Raw genomic sequence first — 9,107 nt, forward strand, 5'->3', positions numbered from 1 at the left:
GGAACTAGCTCTTGTAGACCAGGCTGGTCTCAAACTCACAGAGATCCGCCTGCCTCTGCCTCCCGAGTGCTGGGATTAAAGGCGTGCGCCACCACAGCCCGACTCATTTTCAATTCTTATTCTGATAATTATTAAATGAAAGGTCAAACTAAACCCTTACAGGTATCTTTTTTGTTTTACTTAAATGTGTCACACTTTGTTAATTATTGAAAATAGACCCTATTTAATGGAAATAGGACAAAAATACAGAACAATTATATTTCAGAACATCCATGAACGTACAGGCAGAAACATTCACAAACTGTACCTTAGTGAGTGTAAATTTGTCTCAGTGGCAATGGATACAGAGAAGAAAATACAGCTTAAGAGAGAACTTGGATATTTCTGGGGGGTAAATTTTTTAATTATTAATATAATTGGTGCAGGAATTTTTGTGTCTCCCAAGGGGGTGCTGCAGTACTCTTCCATGAACGTGGGAGTCTCCTTGTGTATTTGGGCTGTCTGTGCTGTGTTGTCCATGACCAGTGCGCTCTGCTTTTCAGAGATCGGGATAGCCTTCCCATACACTGGGGCTCACTACTATTTTATCAAGAGATGCTTCAGCCCCTCCATTGCATTCCTGAGACTTTGGACCTCTTTGTTTTTGAGCCCAGGAGTAATTGCTAGCCAAGCTCTGCTACTTGCCGAGTATGGCATTCAGCCTTTCTATCCCAGCTGTTCTTCTCCGAATCTGCCAAAGAAATGTCTGGCCCTGGCAGTGCTGTGGATTGTGGGAATTATGAATTCTCGTGGCGTGAAAGAGCTGTCATGGCTTCAGACGGTGAGCACAGCGCTGAAGATGGGCATCCTTGGCCTCATTTCCCTCAGCGGTGTGGTCATGTTGGTGAAAGGGAAGGAGAACGTGGGAAGGCTGCAGAATGCATTTGATGGGGAGTTTCCTGAGATCTCTCAGATAATAGAAGCGGTCTTCCAAGGATACTTTGCGTTTTCAGGCGGGGGATGCCTAACATATGTAGCAGGTAATTATCAGTCTTCTGGGGGAAAGATCAGACCATGGCTGATATAGTGCATGTATGAAATAAACATCTTTCACTATGTATTAACTATCAGATTAAATGTACAGTTCAATGATCTTTTACTTTGACTTCCTAAATCATGAACTCAACTCTTCTCCACACTCAAGGTATTTCAAACCTCTATGAAAACAAACAAACAAATTCTCTTTTGTCTATGTGATTGCTTAATGTGGAGCTCCTCTTGGTGAGGTTAAATCTCATGAAGTTTCTGTTCAATGTTCTATTCCTACTATTTGAACTCAGTGCCTACATTCTACTCAAGGACCATGGAGAATGGGGAAGGATGCAAATGGAACAGACACTGTGAGCCCAGACTCTAGAATTTTGAAAGGTTCATTGTGCACTAGATTGCCTTTGAGTGTGTGTGGGTGTGGTAGCAGAATGAATGGAAAGAATGTAGTCCAATACTTGACACATATACAATTTTAAAGATAAGTTTAAGAAGTAATCTTTCCCCAAGTCTGATCTTGCTGTTTTATGCATTATAGGGGAGCTGAAGAAACCCAACAAAACAATTCCTAGATGCGTATTTACAGCACTGCCTCTAGTAACTGTGCTATATTTACTGGCTAACATTTCCTACGTGACGGTTCTGACGCCCAGGGAAATCCTCTCTTCAGGTTTGTACACAAATAACAAGATAGTAAATAAAATACAGTCCATTCAATACAGTGAAACATCACTTTGTCAGTCATAATGGCTGCCTACTGGTCACTATTCTATATAGAGACTCAGTTGATGAGGTTTTAATAACAGGGTAATGAGAGTCTGACTTGGTTTAGAAGGAAGATTCATTTAAAGAATAGCTATGTGATTTCTGACAATGTGGAAAAGTCAGTTAGAGTGCCATTGGGTGTCACAGATTCAAAATATAGCCAGTTTGGATGTTCACCTTCCTAGAACTGGATGGAGGGGGGAGGACCTTGGACTTTCCACAGGGCAGGGAACCCTGACTGCTCTTTGGACTGGAGAGGGAGGGAGAGAAGGGTGGGGGGAGGAGGAGAAGGTGAGGGAAATGGGAGGCTGGGAGGAGGCAGGAATTTCTTTTTTTCTTTCAATAAAAAATATTAATAACTGTTTGCATGATCTCAGGCATAGTGACATGACATGATCAGCAATTATATCTATTAATACTTGGAAATGCTGGATTCTTAGTAACCTATATGACATTAAGAATGGTAAATTTGAAATAAGGAATATTAACAGCTGAATAAGTAAGCACTAATGGTCAGTTGATTACTATAATTAATATTATTAGTATGTAAAATAAATATTTTATCTTAAATAACTCCAAATTTTATGCTGAAAAAAAGATCCTAAGTAAACTGAGATTTTGATTAAAGCTCAAATTGAAGAATAGAGAGTTAAAGACTGTGCCAAGGATAACAGTATATGCCTGTGATCCAGAGCATTTGGGAGGCTGAGGCTAGAAGATATCTAGTTTAGAGAGACCCTTTCCAAAAAAGAGAACGAGAAATTCTCAAAGAGAAATGAACAGTTATTTAAAGAGGAATAGCAGAAATATGGGGTAAAAGGAAATTTGGGAAAAGTGAAAAACGGGAAAAACCAACATCACACCTCAAGTGATTACCTTCTGAGATAAATCTTTTACCCCGTAGCTTTGGACTAAGCAGTATAGAGAAATTCTTCTTGTTTTAGTGAGTGTTTGAGACTCTGGAGGTAAGTCTCTTTTTTGACCTGGAGCTATATTTATAAAGTATTTTACATACATCTTTGTTAGGTGTCATATTGTAATTTATTACATTGTATACAAATGTAAAACCAGGACATTCAGGATTCCCAAGTTTTTTTTAACATGATCATTTGTTTATTTGTGGATATTTCAAATCTCAGGGACGACTTAGGATAAAACCCCCTCAATTACCTAAATTGCAATGAGTCTGCTCCATAGGGGGCTGGCAGGTAGTGTGCCACACTAGAGTTGATTCATTAAGATTGTAGGTATCCTTAGCATGATAAATGAGATAGAATCAATCTTCTGCGGGGACAAAACAAACACAACTCTGGGCAAATACAGCCACTGATTCATTAACTCCCTCAGCTGTGGTTGTGTCCACGGCCACATTGAGCATTGAGGCTGTGGTTCACTAAAGCTGGCATTCATTATGACTGCCAGTGCTCTGGCTATGTTGACTTTTAAAGAATTTTAACATCATCTCTGGCATATCATAAAATTGCAACAATTTTATAGGAAGCGCAATAGTTTGAACTTGTATGGAAAATTCAGGAAGCTTCTGTTATCTGTGATTTGTTTTTCCTCACTGTCTTTTCCAGAACTATATATAAAAACACACATTTAGGAAAGGCCATCATGTTATCAGTTATGGTAGCACAAGGTTAAAGATCACCAAAATATGCAATAAGTTTGAAATAAGTAACTCAGCAAAGTCCACATAATAGACTATTCTGGGGTCTTGTTTAAAATTTTTTAAATTGCATTTATTTATATTTTGTGTGTGTGTGTGTGTGTGTGTGTGTGTGTGTGTGTGTGTGTGTGTGTGTGCCGTATTGTATGTATGGAAGTCAGAGGACGACTTGCAGGAGTTGGCTATTTTCTACCATGTGAGTTGCAGGAATTGAACTCAGGTCTTTGGGTGTGGCAGTAAGCACCTTTCCCTGCAGAGCCCCCACATTGGCTCTATTCTGAGATTTTTAGAAAGTCGTTTTGTTGATCAACACTTAAGAGGATAACACATGGTTATGATGTGTTAATGATGGAAAAGGTTCTACGTTTTCTTCCACAACAGGGCAAACCAATGAACAATTATACTCAGTTGGGATGAGGTTGTGAGAGAATTTTTTTTTTTGCCTTATGGGGTGCATGATTTGTATAACTACAGAGATGGTTACAAACAAAAGAGATAGACTCATTATGAGTTAGGAAAGGGGGAGGCATGTTTTTATATAGAAATCAATCAAGCACATAGAAATATGTGAAGTTTCCCAAAGGAAAATGAGATTTTTATAATATAATGTGAATTGATGTTACATTTGATTTGAGGCACATTGAAATCTATGATAATAGTAGTTCTTGTGGTTTATATAGAAAAGAGCACAGATAGTCACATGTAAGGTGTTAATTCTGTAGATGTCAGATCTCTGTCCTGTTTTCACTAATTGTTAATAAAGTCCAGCAAGACTTATTGTTGATTTTTTTAAAAAGTTCTTAAGCTGGGTGTGGAGGTGTCTGCCTTTAATTCCACTCCTTTTGAAGCAGAGGCAGGTGGATTTCTGTGAGTTAGAGGAAGGCCTATCTGGTCTATAGTCAATATAGCAAGTTCTAGGATTACATAGAGAGACCCTATCTCAAAACAAAACAAACTAACAAAAAAAAACTTCATTGTGAAAGTTGTATGTGTGAGAAAAGAAGGGTGTTTCTCTAGAATTGAAGTGTGGAAATAGTGTGGTAAGGATTCCTGGCTCCAACATTTTAAACCTGAAGACCAGAGTTTCAGAAACCTTGCTGTCAGATTGTTGACAGAGTACTCATGTGGTGTTCTAGAGGTTTCTGAGCCACAACTAAGATAAGGGATATTAACACAAGGCAAATAACCTAAATGGTTAGGAAGTGATGTGGAAACAGATGTTAAGAAAACTTCCTTGTTCAGGCAGCCTACAGGAACTTAGGCACAAATACTGTAGTAAGAAATATGAACTGTAAGAGGAACTTTTTGAATTAGTTACTCATAAATTGATATAATCTTTTCTGGGATAGCTATGTAGTATTTCTCTTATTTAAAAAATACATACTTATGGGCCACTGGCCAGTGAGATGGTCCAGTGGGTAGAGCACTTGCTGCAAAACCTTGGTGATCTGATCTGGATCCTTGGAACCCACGGAGGAGGAAGAGAACTGACTTTGAACTGAAAGTTGTCTTCTGACCTCTCTTTCTCTCTCTCAAACATACACAAGACTAATACATAAATGAAAATTTAGAAAAAAGAATTGTATGCTCACAAATTTTCTAGGAATGTACTCTAAAGAGAAGTATATAAATACTTAGAATTGAAGGCACAGAAGCTGGACATGGCTGATCTACACAGGTAGTTCCAGGCTAGTCAGAGCTACATAATGAGACCCTGTCTCAAAAATTAAAAATAAAATAAAATAAATGAAAAGAAACAATTTGCATGAGTAATTTTTGATATCTTAAAATAATTTCTTGGTTTGGTCAGTGGGGGATATCATGCATTAAATTTTTTCACATTATTTTTATGAGTGTCTTTTATTAAAGTACATTTTTCTTTGGGGGGAGTAAAATCTCGCTATACAGCCCAGGCTGGCTTGAAACTCCATTCCTCTCTTCAGCTTTCCTATTACAGGAAGGTTGCCATGCAGTTCAGCTTTAAAGCACATTTCCCATTAATTAAAAAATGAGAACAGTCAAGTAATCTATCAATACAGGACAAGTAGATAATTTACGGTTATATAAGAGAGTACCGAGAAGTAACTAAAATAATCGTATGGATATATGTGTACTACTATGACCAAGATACACTAGAAAGTGAGCAAAAGCAAGTGTAAGCATCCAGTCACACAAGCACCTCCATACCCACACATGGGCACACACAGAACTCAAGCATACGACCCACATAGACTGATAGAGAAACTCTGGAAAGGGAATCAGACATGTTTACATTTGGAACACGTGAATGAAAACTTAGTGAGGAGAGGAACTTACATTTGAAAATTCTTATGTTATACATCAGAATAATGATGTATTGGTGACTCATCTAGAAACCAACTACCTGTGGACAAAATTATGAGCTCAGAGAACACCTACCTTCAGGGATATTAAGCTCTACTCTGCTCACTTCACTGAAAACAGAATTTAGGGATGGAGTGATCTGTCTTACCATGCATTTTCACAGTACAAATTGGACTTGACAGAATTTCAATAGATGATGGATATTTCTGTCTATTGGCGATTTCTTTAAACAATATGTTTTCTTTATTCTTTGAGATTTTCATACATGTATGCAATGTATTTTGATCATGTTTACTCCCTCATTTCCCTTTTCCAAATCGCCTTGGATTCCATCTATTGGTATTTTTTATATTAACTGACATATTGAATTAGTGTTCTTAAGGTCTTTTTGACCTTAAAATACATATAACAAATCCAGAATATGCTCTATTTCTTTTTTTAATGCAAGGTACCTGAATGTCAATGCCATCAACATTTTGGACCACTTTGTTTTGGAGCGCTCAGTATTGAACTCAGCCTCACATGTGATAAGCAAGTGCTTTGGCCTATAGTGCAAGTCCTGGATCACGCAGTTCATTGAAACTGTCCAGAGAATCACAAGATGCTTGTCAGTATCTGTGGCTGCTATCCATTAGGATGCCAAGACCAAACTCCCATCTCTCCAGTTATGGGAAATCAGATAACTCTCCAGACATTACCACATAACCCATGAAAAGCAAAGTCACCTCTATCTGAGAATCATTGGCTCCAGAAAAGCCTAGAGAAGTCTCAAGCATCAAATTTTTTTTCATCTGGGTGTAGTTTATGTTTATTTTTGACATTTTACACTGTGCTATAGGTGAGTCTTATACCCTGTCAGGTTTGCTTTTTTGACACTGGCTAAGTCTATCAGCACTCTAGTTTAGTTCTTAAGCATGTTTTTAGTTATTCACTCAACACAAATAATGTATTTCTCAAGTATTTGTGGAAAACTCACTATCACAGTGTCTGTCAGTGAGTAAACTACTGATGTTATAGAAGGTATATGAGGGATCTTTGCCCTTAAAAAGTTCCTGGTATTTAGAGAAAGACATAAAATCAACCATTCATGATGCAGGGTGATGAACTGAAATGGGCACAAACCTAAGATACTACCTAAAAGGAAATAAAAAAGTGAAATTCTTTTCATAGATTTTTTTTCTTTTAGATTTTGTATAAAGGTTTATCATTGCATTCTCTCTCTCTCTCTCTCTCTCTCTCTCTCTCTCTCTCTCTCTCTCTCTCTCTCTCTCTTTAACACACTTTTTTGTGTTTATTTTTTCTTTGTAGATGCTGTGGCCCTTACATGGACTGACAGAATCATCCCTCAATTAACATGGACTGTTCCTTTTGCTATTTCTGCCTCGTTGTTTAGCAACCTTGTGATTAATGTACTTGAGGTAGCAAGAGTGGTATATATTGCATCCAAGCAGGGGCAGCTGCCACTGATGTTTAGTACCCTTAATGTTCACTCCTCTCCGTTCATAGCTGTGCTTCTAAATGTCAGTTTGGGATCGCTTGCAATAGTCTTAACAAACTTAATTGAACTGATAAACTATCTCTATTTTGCTTCTTCCATTTGGACTCTGTTATCCATGATAGGAATCCTGAAACTGAGGTACCAGGAGCCCAATCTACACAGACCTTATAAGGTAAATGTGGGCTGGGTAAATTTGTTCTATGTGAATTAAGATATGTGACTGTTTGGAAGGAGACTGTTCAGATATTCAAGCAGAAGTGTTACTGCTCAACAAACCAAGAAACAAACATAGACTATCCAGTTTCCATTTTCATTCTGCTTGTAGTAGGTTTTACTTAATACAAAATATCTGAAATTCAGTCTAAAGATTTGCTAGTGAGAAAGGCAGATGTTTTCGGGTGGTAAGACAGATCATTGAGAATTGGTTTACTTACATAGCTATTAACACATGCTGTTTCTTCTACAGTAAGGGCAGATTTAGCAAATGATAGAAGAAGTGAAGTCAAATTATGAATGGTATTTACTGTTCTGAAATATCAGCTTATTTTGATCTTTGAAAGATTCTTCTTTCAACTTTATGACATTTTACTATCAAATACTATATTATTTTTATGTAAACTTGCTGCTACTTGAGGGGAGAAAATATGTCATGTAAAACGAGGACATTCTTTCATAACAGAAGAGGTAATACACAAAATCTTGGCAGCCATGAAGACATTATGGATAGATCCTATGCCTATGTGAATAATAGTTAGAAAACTTCTTTTGTTGCTTGCTATACTGCGTATGCTTCTAATATTAAGGCTATGAATCAAGTAAGTAATGATTATAAGTTGGGAAGTTGAGGGACAGAAAGGGAAGGAGATAAAGGAAAAAAACTGGAAATTATTATAATTATTATTAGAAACTTAAGGAAACTAATATAAATGTAAAACTGTTCACACAAACTGTTGAAACTGTATAAATATTTGGGGCCATTTGTTTGGAAAAAAGAAAAAAGAACCTATAGAGAAAGAAAGCCACCATCATCATCATCAGTCCTCATCATCAATGCTGTTGATTTACCACTATCTTTTCTTTTCAGTCTTCCCCTATGCTTCTTCAATTCAGCCATCACTTAACTCTTGGATATTTGAGGAGTCATGTGATTATATTTCCAGCACCTTGCTAGGTTCTCTTCTCTTAGTACAAAAAGAAATGAGACTTTCCCCCAGTTTTAGGCAAGGTTATCATCTATTTGGACATCCAGTGAATGCTAATTGATGCACTGACAGTAACATCCAGAGGAAGACTAGAGAAGCCCCAGGGGTGTCTGGTGTATGGTTGGTGCCCATGAGCTCCTTGGAAAACCTTCCGTGGGATGTCCTCGCTTCCTAATTTACACCTCTATCTTTAAAAATTGTTTGATTCTTTCCTGTTTTCTGACTCATGCATAGATCATTGATTAGATAAATTGAAATGAAGTTATGTATTGTTGGTACACTGAGAAACACAAGGTAAACATTATAGTTTGGCCTCAAGTATACTTCCCTACTGTCTTTTCTAAGCTTGTTATTTCACCGTTGACCCTCAGATCTTTCATATCTACAATGGACACAGTCAATACTTGCCCCCTAAAAATCTTAGGTGTATTATATAAACAAATGCATGCAAAAATACAGGGTATGATATTAAAAGCTATTATTATATATTATTATACTATTATTTGACTTACATTTGCTCAAAAAGGAAGATCAGGGCAATCTTAAGCACAAATGGTTAAATTTTTTTTTTTTTTGGTTTTTCGAGACAGGGTTTCTCTGT

General features: G+C 37.1%; 1 protein-coding gene across 1 annotated transcript in view; it reads left to right on the top strand.

The window, feature by feature from the left end:
• The first annotated feature begins 132 nt into the window (after nt 1-132).
• Nucleotides 133-9,107, top strand: part of Slc7a13 (solute carrier family 7 member 13) — an 11,068-nt gene continuing 2,093 nt past the window's right edge. The window contains exons 1-3 of the mRNA XM_005362347.2: nt 133-1,019; nt 1,565-1,696; nt 7,115-7,476. Of these exons, the coding sequence (XP_005362404.2) occupies nt 185-1,019; nt 1,565-1,696; nt 7,115-7,476 (1,329 nt within the window). The 5' untranslated portion in view covers nt 133-184. The remainder of the gene's footprint in view (nt 1,020-1,564; nt 1,697-7,114; nt 7,477-9,107) is intronic.

The sequence above is a fragment of the Microtus ochrogaster genome, linkage group LG5 (genome assembly GCF_000317375.1).
Source record: "Microtus ochrogaster isolate Prairie Vole_2 linkage group LG5, MicOch1.0, whole genome shotgun sequence".
NCBI classification, from domain to species: domain Eukaryota; kingdom Metazoa; phylum Chordata; class Mammalia; order Rodentia; family Cricetidae; genus Microtus; species Microtus ochrogaster.